At 42.7% G+C, this 21,159-nt stretch overlaps 1 protein-coding gene across 1 annotated transcript in view; it reads right to left on the reverse strand.

The window, feature by feature from the left end:
• The window catches only part of LOC308288818 (protein TANC1-like), a gene marked incomplete at both ends in the record, with an annotated part of 72,126 nt that overhangs the window by 35,482 nt on the left and 15,485 nt on the right, over positions 1–21,159 (reverse strand). Inside the window, 5 exons of the mRNA XM_080730295.1 lie at positions 3,384–3,550; positions 6,490–6,721; positions 8,941–9,092; positions 12,823–13,110; positions 15,619–15,735. Coding sequence (XP_080586421.1) covers positions 3,384–3,550; positions 6,490–6,721; positions 8,941–9,092; positions 12,823–13,110; positions 15,619–15,735 — 956 coding nt within the window. The remainder of the gene's footprint in view (positions 1–3,383; positions 3,551–6,489; positions 6,722–8,940; positions 9,093–12,822; positions 13,111–15,618; positions 15,736–21,159) is intronic.

Raw genomic sequence — 21,159 nt, forward strand, 5'->3', positions numbered from 1 at the left:
GGATGCAGGGGGCAAACAATGAAAATACATTGAATAAGATCCAATACATTATATAAATGTAACTAACAACAGAAACCAACATTTAAAATAGGTAACCTGCTGCCACTCCACTACTGTAAGTTACGGTTAAAATGAAGTCCAACTGCTCTACAGCCAACTTTTTAGGGAGGAGTTATTTTTTAAATAGAACTTATGGATTTAAGGTTTGCTCGTGGTACACTTCACAGAATTGCTGCAGAGTATTACAAAAAATCCCCCAAGGCATCTTAAAACAGTTAGGTACAACATCAGTAAACCTACCTCTTGTGGAGTACCTGTGGGTATCACTAACCTTGCGAAAGTGTTCTCTAAGTATTCTGGGTAATAAAATATTTACTACCCAGTAAAGTAAACAAACACAGTTTAATCTTGGATCCTCTGTGCTCCACTTCGAGCCACTTGAGGCTATAACGTGGGCAGAAGATATGGTCTGAGATTAAGTTTACGGATCAATCTAACCAGTTTATTTTGAGGCCTGTAATGTATTTTTGAGAATCATGGGAATTCTAGCAGCATGTGCAGGGCAGGCATAGTCAAAATTACATTGAACAAGACCCCCAGACAATATTTCAAGGGCACTTCCATTAGAGTGTACATTACACCTAGAAACATTATTTTTGGTTCACCTTCAATATAACTTTCAGCACCATACTCTCTCCAGATAGCTTTTGTCTAATATGCCTCCTAAGTAAGTGATAGCTTCCTTGGCTATAACTTCAGAGTCACCTACAACTATGAAGTATGAACCCAGGTGACATCATTAGTCTTTGCTGAGATGGAGAGACAATTATCTGCCGAACAAGTAATTATTTTGAGGCTCCAAGTCATTTTTCCATCCCTAATTTATCTATTTTTTTCCTCAGCGTATTGCCATAGCAATGCGTTATGCAAGCACGACCACCGCTCACTTCACATTGGCTCACAACGCCTCGCATTTTGCGAAGCGTTGTGAGCATGTAGATCTGCTATTTTCACAATATTTATCTGTGGAACTGAGTCACATTAAATGTAATACCTACAATTCCAAGTGCTTGTCAGGGTGGGGGTCCCCATTTCAAATATGTTTATTTTGGGGGTCACAGCCTAAAAAGGTTTGAGAACCCCTGACCTAGAGTGACGTGGCTGTGGTTCTGCCTTTATAGTTCCGGCTATGGGCGTGTCAGGTTTGTTTATGGTTGTATCCGAGTCAGAGTGACATGGGCATGGCTGTGGTTCTAGGAGGAAAGACTATACGAGACCTGAATCATCAGCAGAAAGGAAAAGGTTACAATCATATGCTGACTTCATGTCATTTACATATTACAAAAGGAAAGGACATGTTAGAGTTAGTCTCACAAGCCAGACTGTTGCTTCCTACCAGGAACGTACAGAGAATGTTAGACAGGCAGGGGCTGAAATGTCTAAAAGGGCCTTTTGGTGAAAATATCGAAAATAGCAGACCTCCAAGCTCACAACGTGTCGCGCTGCAACGCGCTGTGAGCTTGGAGGTCGGCTATTTTCGGTACTAAACTAAGCATAATCAAGTGAATACTGGAGATGTGGCGTAGCGGCATGTATTTCTACTCAGAGAGGGCAATTCTTTCAACATAAGATGCTGCATTCAAGTTCAGGAGAGTTTGGACAAGGCAATTAATTCTCTTGAATGCTGCCTTCAGTTATGGCATGCAAAGAGGGCATTTGCATTTCTTTCACCATAGTAAAAACTGCATTCATGGTCTGGAGAGGGCACTTTTTACAGGCGGATAAAAGGGCAGGGGCTCAAGTCCCCTTTGATATCTATATGTACACTTGCCTGCTTCCTACAATTTTCAAATGCTCCTGTGACAGGAGCACGGAAGCTCTGAAAATGATTAAGCGATGAAGCAGATGTGAAGCCTCCTCCCCACTAATATCTTGTCTAAGTGTTAGAGCAGACAGGTATCTGTGGAATGTGAGTTTCTTAAACCAGTTTGAAATTCAAACAGGAGATTGTGTAACGATAAATAACTATTCATATAACAGGTCTGCAGTAAGTCGGTGCTACCAGCCACCTCTGTGGCTTGAGTTCTTCCGACACTCGAGGACACAGGTTTAAACACAAAATCATTGTATATAGTGGCAAGTGACAAAACAGAGCAGATGATGTACATGTATATGCTGTCATGACAGAGGCTCTCTCAATAGTGTGTGTGGGGATGACTAATTTATTCTGTGTGTCAACAGGTTTGCAATTACACCTATAGTTCAAAGTCCAACTCAGGCTAGGTGTAACTACTGTACTAGCCATTACCCACACTAGATGACCCTCTCTATTACCTTCGACCGAACAGAACACTAAATGGACATACAGTATTTTGATAGTTGCCAGGGTCTGATTTGCTTCCCTTTTTATGTAGAGGTAATTACTCCCACCAGTTTTAATTAATGGGGATAATGTCCTTGTTCAATGGACAGGTTAGTTAAATAGGTTATGCAGAGAAGGGATGTTATCATGACCCATTGCTTTGAAAGTTTAAGGGCTTTGAGATTTGTTTTAGTACATCTTCCTATCTGAAATGGCATCCGCCAGGACTCCTTTTGCTGGTAAAAAAAGAAAAAGAAATACATACTGTAACTTTAACCATAGAATCTGGAATGGTGACTAATTTATCAGCTCATTAGCTATTGATGTAAACACATTATTTAAACTAGACTGCACTCTGCTCTTGTGGCCATGTATGGCCTACTTGTGCGCCAGCAGAGTATGCCTTGTTATTTATATCAGGTCGCACTTGTTGACGATGACGTCACCAAGAATGCTGGTCCCTGATTGGCTACAGGCGTAAACACAATGAGATATGCGACAGATATGCCACCGAACGCAGTACTTGCGCAGAATGCGCACTCTGCTGGCGCAAGTAACTATGTGCTACTTTGAATGTATTGAATATTCCTGTGCCTCCTGTAGTAATTGTACAGGAAGATGGCATCACCTGCTAGGCGTTGCAGGTGATGCCATCTTCCTGTATATCAAGGTTCAAGATATGCCTTTTTTAGATATATTAATATCTAAAAAGACATTCACACCCTTTGATTTCCCCCAACAGGAAAACCCCATCCTGGACAAGCCTAATGTAACAACCTGGGTTTGAACCTGGGTCTCCTGCATGTGAAACCAAAGGAGACCGCCCTTTGGCTCTCTCTAAACAAGGGAGATTATGCTTCTGGGCTTCAGGCAGGGCTACGTACTTACTGTACATAGGCAGATAAGCAAAGGAACACAGGTAAGTTAAATGAGATTCTCTTTCATTCATTTTGATACAAAGTATGACTGATGTACTGATGTGGAATGGATTGTAATGCTGCTGTGATGTAGATGGTCTCACCAGTAAGCCTGTCCTGACCGTGACCACCAGTTTGAGCCAGGAGGGGAACTTGGAAATGATCTTGGTGATAAAGGCAGCAATGGTGTCTCCATAATCTGGTTTGTGAAACTCTGCCTCGTTCAGACTATCAACCAACATGATGTAGTCCTCTTCAGGCAGCTTTCTCTCTGTGCAGAAGGAGAGAGACATGGTGGCAGGTTCAAAAATAAAATAAAACCGATACAGAGCATCTTGACATGATAGGTTAAATGCACGTTTGTTTGTTTTTTGTTTTGTATTTTCCGACAGATTAGTCACGTTGAGGCCCAGACCTGGCCTAGAGGTACCTATGCTATAACTAGCCTGACAGCCTGTCTTTGCTGCATGTCTCTCCCCATCTCTCCCCCCGCTTTCCTGTCCATCTCTACTATGACTGACTTCGAGTCAAACTTCGAGTCAAACAAACACAACATCTGCTCTGGTATTCCACAGGGCTCGATTCTTGGTCCTTTATTATTCTCCCTCTATATACTGCCGCTGGGAGAACTTATTTCCGCTCACGGTGTGAATTTCCATTTCTATGCTGATGACACCCAGTTGTACCTTTCGGTGGCTACGGACGACCCCTGTGCTCTAGACCCATTGCTGACGTGCGTGTCCAGCATAAAATGCTGGATGAGTGAGAACTTTCTCAAGCTAAATGAGGACAAGACAGAAGTTCTCATAATAGGTTCTACTGCCCAGAGAGAATCAATAATAAATAGACTTGGTAACCTGGCTAAAGAAAATAACACCTCTGTTAAGAACCTGGGGGTGATCATTGATGCTGAATTAAATTTTAATACACACATTAATCATGTCACGAAGATTGCCTTCTTTCACCTTAGAAATATTGCGCGAATTAGAGCCTATCTGTCGCTGAACGATGCAAAAACGCTGATCCACGCTTTTGTTTTCTCTCGGCTTGATTACTGCAACGCACTTCTCTCTGGTCTGCCAAAGAAAACAACTGACAGATTACAACTTGTTCAAAATGCAGCAGCCAGAGTTTTAACAAAAACTAAGATAAGAGAACATATTACTCCAGTTTTAGCGTCGCTACACTGGCTCCCGGTTGTTTTTAGGATTGATTTTAAAATTCTTTTACTTGTTTATAAAGCTCTAAATGGTCTGGCACCTTCGTACCTCTATAACTGCCTGCATAGATATGTTCCAACCCGCCCACTCAGGTCCTCTAGTGCAGACCTACTTGAGGTGCCAACAATGACATATAAAAAATATGGTGAGGCAGCTTTCTGCTTCTATGGACCGACAGCTTGGAATAAACTACCACTACACCTAAGACAGGCAGCCTCGGTGGATAGCTTTAAAGCACAGCTCAAGACCTATTTCTTTACTCTTGCTTTTAGCTAAATTTTTTAATCCCTATGCTGCTATTGACGTCCGCACGGCTCTGAAATTGTTCTTCAATGTTCTATGCTTTTATTTTTTCTTGCTTTATTGTAATCATTTTACTTATCTCTTTTTTATGTATTTTTTATTTCTATTTTACTTTTTCTCTGTTAAGCACGTGTGCTTCATTTTATGCTCTGTAAAGCACTTTGAGCTGCATTTCATGTCATGAAAGGTGCTATACAAATAAAGTTTTATTATTATTATTATTATTATGAAACTATAAATAAAGGCAGAAAAAACTATAAATAAAGGCAGGTATAAAAAAAGAAATTAGTCACGTTGAGGAAAGCACCAGCCCGTCTCTGATATTGACCCTCAAGTGCCTGGATGCTAGTATTGTTTATTAGCAACAAGGAGGAAAGAACATGGGACATGGGTGCCAATGGCCTAGCGGTTAGGGCATGCTCTGACACAACCTGACAGCGAGCCGAAGGTTCGATTCCCAAGCCCAATGCCCTTTGCTGTGTGTCACTCCCTGTTAACTGTCACTCACTCTAGTCTGTACTATCAAAATGAATGAAGACAGAAAAGCCCCAAAAATATAAAAAATAACATGGGACATGTCATCACACAATGTTGTTGCTTGCAGATAAGAACTGAACTTCAAGCTAAGAATAAGTTGCATCGCAAAGTCCGATCTTGTCAGCAAGCGTAGTATAAATTAGGCTTTGATTGAGATGGAGTAGACACTCCTGTGCCCAGAGTGTGGAGGCCCTGGCCATAATAACACATTGATCTAGATTGCATATTGATAAAGTGAGCTGGCTGACTTGCCTGAAACATTCAGAGCCTCTCGAGTATTTAGCGACCTTGAAATCCTGTGAGTGTTGATGTTTCACCAACACAGAGGCAAGAAATAACACTCGTCATTTTCAAGTGTAAATTACTTAGCATCTGTTTCACTGTCCGTAGTGTTTCGAGTCATTGACCTTAACTGGAAAGTAGCGGCTAATGAGCTACGTCACACAGGATCATTAGAGCAGGGTGGAGAGCAGATAGTGCCCTCTTGACTTAGCACTGATGCAATTCTTAGTTATCTCTGCCACCCCTGTGTGTCTGTGATACACCAAGCGTCAAATTTCTCATGCACAATGCCAGAAGGCCAAAGAAGTTATTATAAGGGAGTTAAGGGAATCTAGTTGTGTAATATTTTTCAAATGGGCTTCAAAGTGACGCTATAATAGCCCGTCTGTATCACATATTGAAGGGCCTCTAAACAATATGCAGAGCCAATCGTGATTTCCCTTCAACCAAAAGGGGCAACCAGGAGTGTGAAAACCTTCGCCATTTGATGCAGATTTTTTCTCCCTTTTTCCAGCTGGAAATACATTACTTTTGTGAAGCAACGTGACCACATGACAAGTCACTATTATGATGTTGCTGATGTGACTAAGCCTAACCCACAGATAACATTACTTAGTTATAATGACTAATCAGTGTGTGGTGGCTGAGTCGTCATCAATTTAAACTTCTAAGTATTCAAAAAGGGGATCTCTGATAATAAAATCAAAGAAAAGGACCTGTCAACTTCCTTTTCTTTTTAATATATGCATTTTTGTCCTACACACCATAATTCCAAATGATAGAGGGAGAGAGAGAGACACACATAGAGAGAGAGAGAGAGAGAGAGAGAGAGAGAGAGAGAGAGAGAGAGAGGGAGAGAGAGAGTTACCCTTGCGCAGGCTAGCAAGAGGTTCTAGGACTCCCTTGCGAAAGGCAGCGATGGGGTCTTGGACACAGGAACGCAGGCTGAGCGTGTTCTGAAGATGAGGCTCTTGTATCAGAAGATCCCTGTAGGGAGTGAGCTGTGGAGCTCTGGCCAGTAGGGCGGCGACACTATGAACAAACTCTGGCACCAAGCAGGTGTAGGTGTTGTCGGCCTGACAGAAATGGTAGGCCACCACCTATTGAGAGAGAGAGAGAGAGAGAGAGAGAGAGAGAGAGAGAGAGAGAGAGAGAGAGAGAGAGAGACCCTGAGTGGCAGACAACAGAAAGAAAATCTGTGAAAGCAAGCATCATTTTGTTATCCAACCATACACAGTGGGTGGGTCACGGACCAATTTTTATCGGTCACGACTCGAGTAAAAACCCCATTTTCTTTTCCTACGAAAAATAAAATATATATTTCCAAAAATGTCCCCTCCCCCCAAATCTTTTTTTATTTTTAGAAGAAAAAAAGAAAACACATCTAAGAAATTCTATAAATAAAATGGAATAATAATTAAAGGGGTACTGTCACCTAAAGGGGTTGAGGGGCAGATTACACTGTGACATGAGCTTCTCTGAAAATGGTCTGAAACAGTCTGAAGCTCATGTCACAGTGTAATCTGCTCCTCGCCCCCCAACAGCAGCTGACCAGTACAGTAAGTAGTCATACAGTCAGGCTATACAGACAATTAATTTGATTGGCTTATAATTGCGCATCCCCACAATGACATCATAAAAATATTAACTTGTTTTTTAAGATGATTCTTAAAGTGACAGTAACCCTTTAGGTGACAGGCCCCCTTTAAGTAGTAGTGAAAATAGCCGCGCGTTGTGAGCTTGTAGATCTGCTGTTTTCACTAGTTTGGGTCCGGGCCAATGTCTAAGTTCTCTTTTAGGTCCCGGGCAAATATCTAATTTCTCTTTTGGGTCACAGGCTAAAATGTTTGGGAACTAGCTAAGTACCTGCTGTCCTGCTCCCCAGCGTACCTTTATTTCAGTCTACCACCCATAAAGATTATCCTCCTTCAGTGCAACAGCAGCCGCAGCATAAGCTGAACAAATTGCATGGATACATTGCTTGCAATCTTGAGAACGGCTCCAATAACTATTTAATTGGAAATATGTGTGGTCTGGGTGCATACCTGGTTGCATCATAGAACAACAGGAACACTGTCCTACAAACGTGGCTTGTGTGGTTCCAGACTACGTCAAATCACACAATGAAATGCTATGTCCACATAAAATAATAATCATAATAACTAGTAAGACGCCACAGAGCGACAAGTGACGAGGTCGCGCCATGTCTTGGCCATCTGGCCAGTGATGTATATCAGTTACCCATAAATGGAGACCCCTGGTACCCATATTTGGAGATCCATGGAGATATGCTGTGAGAGCCCAAACATGCTTACTCAGTTATTCTCTGGGGACAATTAGGGGTTAATAAGGGTCTTGCTCAGGGACACATCGACACATAGCTGGCCTTTTCGGGAATCGTTCCTGGGACAACAGGAGATAACTAACCACTCAGCTGTATGTATGTCCCCTCCTTATCATAACATGATGTGTTATTGATGGTTTCATGTTTGGGTGAACATATATGTCACAAGCAGTCTGACCGGTTCCCATGGAAACTGTTATTGAGGCCAAGTTAGTACATTTAGAAGCCTTCTGTGTCATATTATGTGTGTGATGCACATAAACAGAAATCTTCAACAGGACAGAACTGTACCATGATGTGGGAATACTGGAATCAAGATAAATGAACACAATGATTATGTACACAGCATCAGGAGACGAGAACAGGTGCGCTTCCTCTGATTGCTGCCACTGATTTGGGCAGTGGGTGCTTAGCTCTAGGTACAACTGAATTCAAGGATCCACATGAGTGGAAAAAGCAGCACACCAGAATGAACATACAAGACGGGCTCAGATATAAAGTTCCATTTTATTCTGAACGCTGACGCGTTTCGGCGTGAAGCCTTCTTCAGAGCAAGTTTGCTGCTTTTTCCACTCATATGTACACAGCATGTATGTAATACTGTATATAATCTCACCTCAGCTATGTTTTAAATGCTGTGCAAAACAAATACTAGGTAGTAATTGATACCTATACTATATTGTTTATATAGTAGGTCATACCTTTGGTAACAGATACAGATGCAAATATAAAACCTGGGGATATCAAAAAACAGCCATCACAAGCAGCTGAAACCAGAGGATTTCTGTAGGTTGGTTAAACAGCATTTCCAGCAGGGAACAGGCCAATTTAAAGTACAGTACAGTTAGTATAGTGTGTATTAGTGTGTGTGTGTGTGTGTGTGTGTGTGTGTGTGTGTGTGTGTGTGTGTGTGTGTGTGTGTGTGTGTGTGTGTGTGTGTGTGTGCGTGCGTGTGCGTGCGTGTGTGCATTGTACCTTGGAAGCCAAGCGTTTGACAGCCTCCTTCTTGTGAGCAGTGGTCTCAGTGGTCCCTGGAACAGCGCTCTGGTTGGGTTGGGAGTCTTTGGAGCGAGGACCAGACTCTGGGGGCTGCTGGGCGGATGGCGGTTTCGCCTGCCTATCCCCACCTGATCGGCATCAACAACAGCAACCGTATGCAAAAAAACGCCAATTATACTAGGCAAATGAAGTCCCCAGGGCAAACCCGGGAATGTCACATGGATGCAAACCCCCTTTAAGAGCACTGGATTTAATTAGTACCTTTTCCAAGGGAAACTGTTCAAACCAGTAAGACTCCCTAAATCGGGAGATAAGCGACCGTCAGGTCGCATACACAAACGTTGGAAGGCAATGGTAGCCAATCAGGAGGGAATATGGGAAATGGGACAGATCCATGTTGATGAGATGACTTTAGACTAGAGATACTGTGTACCGCTTTGCGTGATTTTAGGCCAAAATCTATAGGAGCAGTGTCCAAAAAAATGTTTTTCAAAAATCGTCCAGATGATGGCGCTAGATGGGACCGATGCATGTTGATGACATGACTGTAGAGATACTGTGTACCGGTTTGTGTGATTTTAGGGCAAAATCTGTAGGAGCAGTGTCCAAAAATGTGTCTTGCAAGAATCAGCCTCATGGTGGCACTAGAAGAGGGCCATGTGAGAAATGAGGGGGTTGTGGTTTGGCAGCCAAGGAGTGTGTGTGCAAAGTTTGGCATGAACGGTGGCGGAGATATGAGTAGGGGAATAGTGTGACGTGGCGGACAGACAGACAGACAGACAGACAGACAGACAGACAGACAGACAGACAGACAGACAGACTGACAAGACAGCCGGTGGAGGTTTTGATAGTAACTGTGACCTGACGGTCGCAATAAATAGTTAAATGGCGGTCACTACAGGGATGGTAGTATAGTTGTAATAATGCCATTATGTAATTTATTAACAAGGCTGAGAAGGTAGTTAAGTAACACTTTGTAGCAACCACATAAATGTAATATCACGCATACAGTCAACGCTTCGCACCATGATTCAAGTGTAGCTGCATATGCAATGACTCTCCAGATAAAAAGGTAGGCTGAAAGAATGTCTTAAATCTCCAGCAGACAAGTGTAGGTATAGGTTGCTGAATATCGTTGCTCAAACATTTATACAAAACCTCCATGGCCGTTAAACCACTTTCAACTTGGCTTCCCTATTTTGGGTATGTCATTATAGGAAAAAAAAAGAAAAAAAAAAAAAGAAAAAAAAAAAAAGAAAAATTCAAACAAAATTAAAAACAATTCTAAAAGTTCAAAGATAGATCTATAGATCTACAAGCTCACAGATCCACAGGCCCTGTCGCTATGCAACACGCAAGCTTGTACAGAAAGGATAAAGTGGAACATCAATTTCAGTCATTCTCTGCAATTACAATCAGCAGAGGGACGGCAATAGAGGACCAGAAAGAACAATGGGTAAAAAAAAATACCTTTAACCCACATGTTCATTATTGAGAAGTCTTGTAGGAATGAACGATTTCAATTTAAGTATACCACACACTTAAACATGCAGTTTAATGGCTTAGGGCTCGAACACACTGTACAATTTTGCGTGGTCGGCGAGTCATCAGATCATTAGAGTATTTCACACTGCACGAGTGACTTTCTTGAAATCGTCTCGTTGTGGTTTTCGCCGACAAGATTGATCACCGACAGATCACCGACAAGGGGTCACACCAGGGCAGGAATTTCAGGGAGGCCATGAAGGCCATGGCCGTCGTTGCCCCTCAGTTTGGCCTTGTGCCCCTCAAAAAAATGGTATGCCCTGAGGCCACAGTGGCCTTAATGCCCCAACTGATTGTAGGCCTACCACTTTCTCCTCTGTCTCTTTCTTGTCAATATGTAGACACCGGTGTCTCTTTCTTGTCATGTAGACAACAATGTCTTTTGTTGAAATTCAAAGCTATATCTTCATCCATGCCTTACCCCTTATTGCTATAAACTTCTTTGCCTTTGTTTTACTATTTTGAAAAACATTTGAGAACCACTGGCCAGTGGTGCCAGTACACCCAGAAATGCCATTGCAGAGAACCATACCAAAAAATATCTTCCAAGCCAATGAATGATCTAATTTTAACTTAAGAGTTTAAGAGCTACGTTTCTCAAATGCCTAACACTCTAAAAAGAGCCCAGGTTTTTTACGTAAATGAATAATGACCGGTAGATGACGTCAATATGACAATTCTTCTCTAATTGTCTTTAGTTCTTTGAAAAGTTTAAAGCCATCATTTAGGAAAAAATAGAAAGTGAAAAAGGTAAGAAAGTAGACACATGTTCAGAGATGGCCAATTGGCCATGGAAATTATACACTTGACTTTTAAAGCAATTTTTGAAAATGGGTTATAAATTGCTCCATCTACATCTTCCCGTTCAGCTTTCCTACTAACTGGGATGAGGACTAACCACTCTCCCTCTTTAAAAACACAGCATATGCTCTCCATCATGTCTACTTGACTAGTATACATTTAGTATTTTATTCGTGGTAATATTATTGACCACTCCTTTTGTATGTCCGTGGCAAAAAATATATTTTGAGGAATGTCCATCACAAGACCAGGGGTTGATGACCCCTGACCAATGCAGTAGTTTGATTTGTGCAGGGCTGAGGCTTCTTTCACTGCATCCTTAACCCCTAAATTCAATGAATTCTTTCAATGGTCTAAACCTTTGTATTTATTTTATTTGATGGCCTTCCTGCCCTAGCATTTGGCCTTTGTGCCCTAAAAAAACTGACAACACCAAAGGCCAATTGGCCTTAATTGCCCCTAAAACGACAAAATTCTAGGCCTGGGTCACACACTGCCAGATATTTCACCAGGATGCATCCCGATACATAGCCAATATTACATTTGTTTTTATTCTAATTGTGCACGAGAGTGGGCGCCAATGATTTTCCTCTCTCGCTGTGCGTGCGTGCGTGCGTGTGCGCGCGCACACAAACACACACACACACACACACACACACACACACACACACACACACACACACACACACACACACACACACACACACAGCGCACTCCGCACCTGTTCAATGTTTTCATAATAACACCAGCCATATGCTGCTGCATGGTTTTATCAACATATTGTGAGATGCGTCGGTTTTATATTGCTATGAAACAGCATCTATATTATTATGATGAAAGTCATGAAACAGCAATATTACTAATAGTGATCTATACGCTGGACAGTCCGCTGCGTAATAATGCCCTCTCCAGGCTCTCCAGTCTCCAGCTCTCCTCATGTTAAGTTCTCTCTCCCTTTCATTCTCTCTCCACTCCGCTCTGTGCGTGAGTGCGTCTCCATTTGACAAAGAGAGAGAGAGAGAGAGAGCGCACACTCTGGGGTGTTGTATATCAAAGCTGCTACATATAGGCCTATCTAGAAATGCTCAGGAAGCTGTCGGTGACGGTTGGAATCGCGCACGGATCTTCTCGCAGTGCTTTTCACACACAGCGAGTAAAACCCCGGCGAGCAAAGCCCGATCTTGCGGCAGATCGCAGAGTTTTGTCGGTGAGCGCCAAAATTGGTCGGCGACAGCATAATCGGCTCAAAATGGCAGTGTGTTCGAGCCCTTAGGCACTAGTAGGGCCGGTAAACGAATATTCGAATTTCGAATATTCCTCGAATATGAGGAATAAGTGTATATTTGAACATAAAAAATATATATTCCAATTATTAATATAAAACTTGTTTTTCTATTTAATTTTAAAAAACGAATTTTCCCCATAGAAAATTATTTAAAAACAGGATACCAACGGAAGAAGGACAGCATGAAACACACTGATAAAAAAGAAAGGGATATGTATGAATCCTACATTTTGGAGAGGAGCTGGGGCTGTGCGGTGCGGCTCCCGCCTGTAACGTGCGCCCGCCGTGGCAGCTGAGCGCCACCAGCCGCCAGACCACGGCCGTCTTGCCGGAGCCCGCGTTGCCCACGATGACGGCGCCGCGGCCGTCACAGCTGCTGCTCTTCCTCAGCACCTCTTCCAGGCGGGTGAACAGCCAATCACGGCCCACGAAGGCCGTCTCCACGGCCAGGCCGGGTACTTCGAACAGCAGCGGCTTCAGCATGATGTCGCCTTGCCTGAACGGCGTCAGTCTCGCTGAAGGGAGTGAGAGCAGTGGGTTCAGTGGGGTTTTGAGATGACGACGAGGAAACATTTCGGAGGTGGCGCGTCGCGCGATATTTGCTTGCATGTATTTGGAGTTTTTTTTGCAGGTCTTTCAGTCCGAGTGTATCAAAAAAGCAACCGGGTTAAGGCAGAGGAAGCTTGTGATTGGCTGCGCGGAGGTGACGAAAGTCGGGGGGACAGAGATACACCTAAACCTAACCTTAACCCTAAACCTAACCTCAGTCAAATTAACGCTGGTGAATGCTAACCTGGTGAAATGCTAACCTACCGACGCTGGTGAATGCTAACCTGGTGAATGTTAAACTGGTCAGACACCAACGGTGCTTACTTAGCCAGTTGCTTTTTTGATACACTTGGACTTAAGACCTGCAAAAAACACTCTCCCCACAGGTTCTACGTTGCAGTTTTGACACACAGGAATGTCACAAGCAACTATGACCAGTGGTGGAAAAAGTACTCACATTTTATACTCAAGTAAAAGTATCAATACTGCGATGTAGAAATACTCTGTTACAAGTAAAAGTCCAGAATTCAAAATGTACTCATTATGCACTGCAGAATGTGTCATTTTAAAGTGTTAGTTCACCTATTTTTGACATAAAGCTACATGTGTGAAATACTTGCCATTAAAATAGTGGTTACAAATGTATTAATTCATTACCAGAGTCCCGTGGTCAGAGTTCTGGTCAGTTTTAGATGAATATAAAGTAGTTCCGGTGATTTGGCAGGGGCTCATGGCCCAATCATTAAAAATAGACGAATCCACAAAACTAGCGTCATTTGTATTGTTGACCTATTTCCACCAAATAGACCAACTTTCGTTCAACTTTGACCCCTCTGTCACATGGTACTATTTTTTGTGTCCAGTATCACTACGCCGCTGCAACGTATTTCCCCAAAACAAGGTGCTTTGCAGTCAGCTGATCAGAACGAAACCTCGCTCTATATGTTAGAAATAGGCCAACAATACAAATGACGCTAGTTTTGTGGATTAATCTATTTTCAATGATTGGGCCACGCCAAATGGCCCCCACCCCATTGGAACTACTTAATATTCATTAGAAACTGACCAGAACTCTGACCACGGGACTCTGGTAATCAATTAATACATTTTAACCACTGTTTTAATTATTAGTATTTCACACAGCTTTATGTCAAAAATAGGTGAACTAACACTTTAAGTATTCAAATGTGTGAGGTGCCCGCTGGCCTACTGGTCCAGGAGCATACCACATAGACTCAGTGTAGCCCCACAGCGTGTAGCTGGTTCGATTCCTGATAGAGACTACCTTTGCTGCGTGTCACTCCCCATCTCTCTCCCCATTTCATGTCAGTCTACTGTCCTATCAATAAAGGCATAAAAGCATATCTTTAAAAAAAAATGCAAATGTGTGCAAATACTTTGAAAATAGCAGATCTACAAGCTCACAATGCGTCGTGAAGCCAAAGTTGATGTGGGTTTTGTAATAATAAGCCAAATCTACAAATTAACTAGTAAATAAACCTTTCAAATAATTGTAGTGGAGTTAAAGTACAATAGTTGCCTCTGAGATGTAGTGGAGTAGAAGTAAAAGTATCGGAAATTGGAAATACTAAAGTAAAGTACAAATAATTGTACCTTTGTACTTAATATAGGCCTACGGTACTTAAGTAAATCTACTTAGTAACTTTCCACCACTGACTATCACAGCGTTTCCATAAAGCTTATTCGAATTAGGAAGCAAATTATCATTACGTCGAAAAAAGAAAATGCACATTTTGCCTGTTTCCATTCACTGATAAAATGTGATTCTTGAAAGATAGTTCATGAAATAAGCAGTCGGACAGGTGCTAATTTTCCAGTCAAGTGAGACGCGAGAGAAGACGCTCCACTCCACAACCCCGCAACAGCATTGAGCACGATAACAGCTGATATACAGTACAAGCTCATCACAGCTCGTTGCGGATGCGATGTGAGCTTGGAGGTCTGCTGTTCTCGGCCGTTCTGTGCACGTGACACCGTCGCGGAACGGAGAATAATAATGACGAATGGTTTTACTTTTGTTTTGAGAACAACTTTGAACGTGTTGGTAACTTGGTACAACCAAGAGGCGGCCGACCCCCACCAGCCCTTTCCGCGATGCACATTACGTTTTTTCGATAAAGCCTCAAAATCGACCTCCTCCAAGTGCATAAATGTTTTTGCGAATAATGAAAGTTTATTCGAATTTTGAAGTGTTTCCCTAAAAAGATTTATGCGCAAAAGCCTTAATGCGCAAAAAACGGCTTTATGGAAACGCAACTATTGACAGGGTTGGACTATGTACTGTGTAATTAGTCAAACTGATGTATAGTTACATAAATGAGAAAGAAGTAGTCGCCAGCACTCAAGGAATATCCTTTTTACATGATTTTATTTACCTCAATGGACAGTGTACAGACGCGTTTCGGCCCTTCGGCCTTCCTCAGCGTTACATAAATGTACTGCCCTATCAGTACCTTTAGAGTCATCAGACGTGCGTCCTGCTGTGTTGTGCTTGCGTATAGAGACCCTCTGATCAAAGCCCCTATGGTGTTCCAAATGGGTCAGGTCCTCCAGTCTGGTGGAGCTGGTTGCTGGAGTGGAGGAAGGTTAGAAGTCAGAGAGATATAGAAAAAGAAAGAGAGAGAGAGCATATTATATTTTATATACATTTTGCTGGGAAAATATATTTTAAAAGTGTTGACTATTAAACCATGTATTGGGCCAACCTCCCAACCTAAGATTCTTTTTTAACTGCATAAGATGTCTGAAGGAGTCGATAACATGTTTTTTCACTCTACAGCACAGTTGTAGTGGGTAGGCAATTTATTTTTCAAAGTAGCTTGGAGTTTTATTAATGACAATAGAATTACACATTTTAAAACATATTTTTTATATTGTTGGACACACCAGATAGTAGTTAAGCTTTATTAAGGAAATGTCATAATGGAATAAATGAATGCTTATATGGCTTTTTTCATCCACATTATAAAATACTGTATATCTTATAAGATATACTCTGTATTTTTATTCATTGATATACTCTGTATAGTCAATAGAAAATGCCTGAAAGGAGCATACCAGGCATGCATCAACAACATAAGTTGTTTTTGTCTAGATAAAGAAAGAATCTGCCTGAAAAATGAAAAGAAAGGGTCTGAAAGAGAATCAATTTCTGTGGTTTGCCCGCTTTGCCGGTATGTGAGGGTTATTTTGTGTACTGCTCAAATCTGCCAGTATTTAGCCCTGCTTTTCGAATAACAACTTTCTGTTTTGGAGCTGGCTCTAGCAAAACAAAATAAATTGTGGTTAGAGTGTGCCCTGAAACTGGGAGGTCGGGTTTGATCCCCGGCCAGGTCATACCTCAAATGCTCATACCAAAGACTCTGAAAAATGGGACCCAGTGGCTCCCTGCTTGGCACTGAGCAATGAGCATCAAGGGTTGGATGTCGCATATAGTCCCTGTGACTATGCGCGACATACAGTACAGAACTAGTGACATGTCCAGGGGGTGTACTTGAACATCATGTAGCCTCTGCCAGCCTGACGCTACACAAACAGGAGATAGGCTCCTGCCCTATGGGCCTCATGGCTTGGCAAAGCTTACTCCTCTTTAACTTGTAACAAGGTAAAGACATACAGTATATAAGAATGGCCAATTTGGTGATTTCTCAATTATGAAGCCTCTCATCCAAGGAGATTTGTATTTATAACCAGTAAGACTCCCTAATCGGGAGATAAGCGACCGTCAGGTCGCATACACAAACTTTAGAAGGCAATCGTAGCCAATGAGGAGGGAATATAGGAAATGGGATAGATCCGTGTTGATGACATGACTTTAGAGATACTGTGTACCGCTTTGCGTGATTTTAGGGCAAAATCTGTAGGAGCCGTGTCCAAAAATGTGTTTAGCAAGAATCGGCCTCATGGTGGTGCTTGAAGAGGGGCATGTGAGAAATGAGGGGTGGAGGTTGTGGTTTGGCAGCCATTAGCCAAGGAGTGTGTGTGCAAAGTTTGGCATGGATCGGGGCAAATAATAATAATAATCAGAATAACACCCAATCAAAATAAGAATGCCTGATTTAATGTCCTCAATATAAGGTGTGCATGTTTTCCCACTTGAGTTAAGAATCTGGGGCTCTCGTCCTACCGTAGTAGAACACTCTGCTAAAACAGTTGCTTCACAAAAAAGCAGAGCAGTAAACCAATAATGGTGCCAAGCGTTCAATGCAAGTCCATCTTGTTCAAAAGTTTGCCTGTGGTGGAGAGCTAGATTCATCATATTGCCATGCCTGCCAACACTCCTAATTCTCATGGGAGTCTCCCTATTTCTAAGCCTTTCTCCTGCTGTGCTCCTGATGGGTAATTTATCCCGTTAATCACCTGATTTCACAGCGATATAAATGGACGGTTCTCTGTTTCTGTGTTGGATACACGACTACAGTATGTGTCGTGATAACTGGCAACCCAACCCAGAGGCAGAGGTGAGCATGCGCAAGCGCAAACAACCCCGTCTAAGCTGGTGTGTATCACTTGTCACTGTGCACACTCAAGCTGCTATGCTCAGTTTGCTGCTGAAAAGTGAAAATGGATGAAGCCGTTCCCAAGAACAAGAAATATGCTTATAGATTTCAGTCCACTGAGGTGTGAGACCTAATACATCCATGTCCTAGCTAGCATATACTCTACACACCCACACAAGCAAGCACACACACACACACACACACACACACACACACACACACACACACACACACACACACACAAACACACACACACACACACACACATAGCCTACACACACACATACAAACAAACACACACACGCACGCACGCACGCACGCACACACACACCCACACACGCACACACACACTCTCTCTCTCTCTTTCTCTCGATTATTTATGTTTACAATGGAACATGCAAACCTGTCCTTATCCCGTTATTTTGCTTAGCACTCATGTAAATTCTTCAGCGGGCATGATGAATCAGATTGATTTAGTTTTTAATTAAACACAGATGGGAGACCCTGTGACATTAGCTAACAATTCATTCATCTCTGATAAAAAAAGGTCAGGGACTTCTGTTGAAGTCCATCAAAGCTTGTTGTCTCTCTCTTTCTTACCAAGAGGCGTATGAATCCAAGCCAGGCTGAGGAGCAGTTAACTACAGTACATCCAGATGATATAATAATAATAATATATATCATGTTTTAATTGTAAACGGTGCATTTATATAGCGCCTTTATTCAAGGCGCTTTTACAGAGATTGTCCATTACATTCCCCCATTCATACACCGATGGCAGATGAAACCATGCAAGGCACCAACCTGCTCATCGGGAGCAACTAGGGGTTCAGAGTCTTGCTCAAGGGCTCTTCGACACTAACTCTGGGGGAGCCCTGGATCGAACTGGGAACCCTTCGCGAACCCTCCGTGTTCTAAGACGGCCATTCTACCCCCTATCCATTTTTTTTAATGCTTTTTATCCCACGATTTTGTAACCCATTTTTCACCCAGTGCCAATTGCCTATGTAATCCTGGGCTCTGCTCTCCTTCTGCCGTGCCTGGGGAGACAACGGACTGACCTCCTTCCTTTTATGCATGAGGAGCCCAAGTTGCTTCTTTTCACCTGACAGTGGAGATTTCCCTGGTTTGGACGTAGCACGTGGAAGGAACACATTATTCCAACCAGTTCCTTTCTCTTCCATCAGGCGCCCCGGCTGGCCAGGGGGAGGCATTTATTGAGACCAGGATTACTGCATGTTTTTGTGAGGGTATCAACCCTAGGAGACACGGGGAGAACATGCAAACTCCACACAGAAAGGCCCTATCGCCAACCCCACCTAGGGTGTGGGCGCTGATGACGCGGAGGGAGGAACACGCCCCCAGTGCCCACAGCGCCCCCCAGCGGGAATCGAACCCAGGACCTTCTAGCTGTGAGGCGAAGCGCTAACCACTGCGCCACCGTGCCCCCTAATTATTCCGTTTGTAACTCTGAAAAATCGTGTATACATTCAGAGTGGAATTAACACTGAGGATTCTACTGTGCACAACTTATAACTAACAAGCAGGAATGTGAGTAGGAAGACTGACAGAAGCGTTCATTGTTCACTAGCTGTCATCCAATACAGCATACATGGGCAACTGGCGGCCCGGGGGCCACATGCGGCCCCCACCTTCACGTAATGCGGCCCACAGGTTCATATCGGAATACTGATATATTATTGATTTCAGCTGTTATAATTCCAAACATGACCTGCTTTAATTCCGTCAGTCTATATTAGTAGCTTATTGTCTAGTATAGTAGTATTAAAATGTATTTTTTTATGTTGAATGTATTTAGGTTCATAAAGTTAACATGAGTATATACCGTAATTAAATGTGTTTGAAATTAAATCAAAATGGTACATTTCAGGATTCCAATTAAAAAATAACAACAAAATTATTCAGGATTCCAATTCAAAAGAAGCACAAAATAGCCGATCTACAAGCTCAAAACGCATCGCAGCGCGATGCGTTTTGAACTTGTAGATCTGCTATTTTTTGCTTCTTTTGTATGAGATACTAGAATGACAAAGTAGGACATAGCAATATGCAATGTGGCCCTCTGGAGTGAAGGTGGAAATAGTGGCCCTCGCCATCATCAAAGTTGCCCACCCCTGCAATACAGTATGTATGCTGCATAAGCATATCATACTGTGCACCATATAACATAATCAACCCTCAACGTTGCCTGTACAATATGGCATTACTGTAGCCTCTAATCCTCACAGAGTGGGATAAAATAAGACAGACTCCCGTTGCATGTCATCTCTCTCAAATGATATTGGCAGACAATCCCTCAAAACAGGAAACAGATGAGGAAGCGCAGCATCCCTGGCCAGTATGATGACGTCACACCAGGGTCATGGTGTACTACACTGCTTAATTCAGTCCAGGTGCGTCACACCAAATTCTGGGCCCTGGGTACAAGGATTCACTGTGGGGCCCCCCATGAATGTTAACTATTGAAAAATAGCAGATATACAAGCTCGCAGCGAGTGCTGCGCTGCGAGCTTGTAGATCTGCTATTTTTTTTAAATTGTGAAAATGTGTGCAAGAAACCAATGTTTCCATGTCAGTGATGCTCAAACTTTTTCATGTGAAGGACCCCCAAAATGATATGTATTTGGCCACGGACCCCCATCTCAAAATATTTAGTTCCAGGGACCCCCCAGAAGCAAAATTTGAGTTACAAATGTTCACTTAAAAAATACACATATTCAAAGATTTGCACACATTTTCACGACTTTTAAAAAATAGCAGATCTACAAGCTCACAGCGCGGCTCTCGGTGTGCCGTGCTGTGAGCTTGTAGATCTGCTATTTTTCAATAGCTAAAGTTACTAGGGCCCCTCCACCTTGGGCCCTAGTAACTCAGTCCAACTTCCCCCCCCCCCCCCCCCTTGTGACACCCCTGATTCAGTCTCGGGTAATCTGAGGGCATGCGAGGCAGCTGCATTACTCTCTGAGCTGTTGCTGGACTAAAAGCTCTAAAGCAGCAATTACAGCGTGGCTGCAGCTCGGAGAAATGAGCAAGCGCCGTCCCTAAGAATCCTTCCGTGCAATGCTAAGTTTAAGATTAATCACACAATATTCAGATCTCTCCCGTTGCCGCACAACATGGGAGTGTCATTGTGCGTGCTAGGCATTAAAAGCTGGTAATATGTAATATATTGTAGTGGCTGAAGGCTGTAAATGTGCTGCAAATGTGTATATTGTGATACAGTACAGCTTTGTTGTCGGGTGGAAACCTTGTGCTCTATGTCCAAAACCGTTTAAAAATGATTTAAACTAGTGAAAATAGACGATCTACACGCACACAACGCCTCGCGCCGCGAGGCGATGTGTGCTTGTAGAACGGCTATTTTCACTAGTTTTGTGCGAAAGTCTTGTTTGATGAAGCAGGGCTTTACTTTACCAAAAAACGTACAAATTAGAAACTTGGTTTCTGCCCGACAGTGACGATATACAGTACATG

Source organism: Nannobrachium achirus (genome assembly GCF_963921795.1).
Source record: "Nannobrachium achirus genome assembly, chromosome: 7".
Taxonomy (NCBI): Eukaryota; Metazoa; Chordata; class Actinopteri; order Myctophiformes; family Myctophidae; genus Nannobrachium; species Nannobrachium achirus.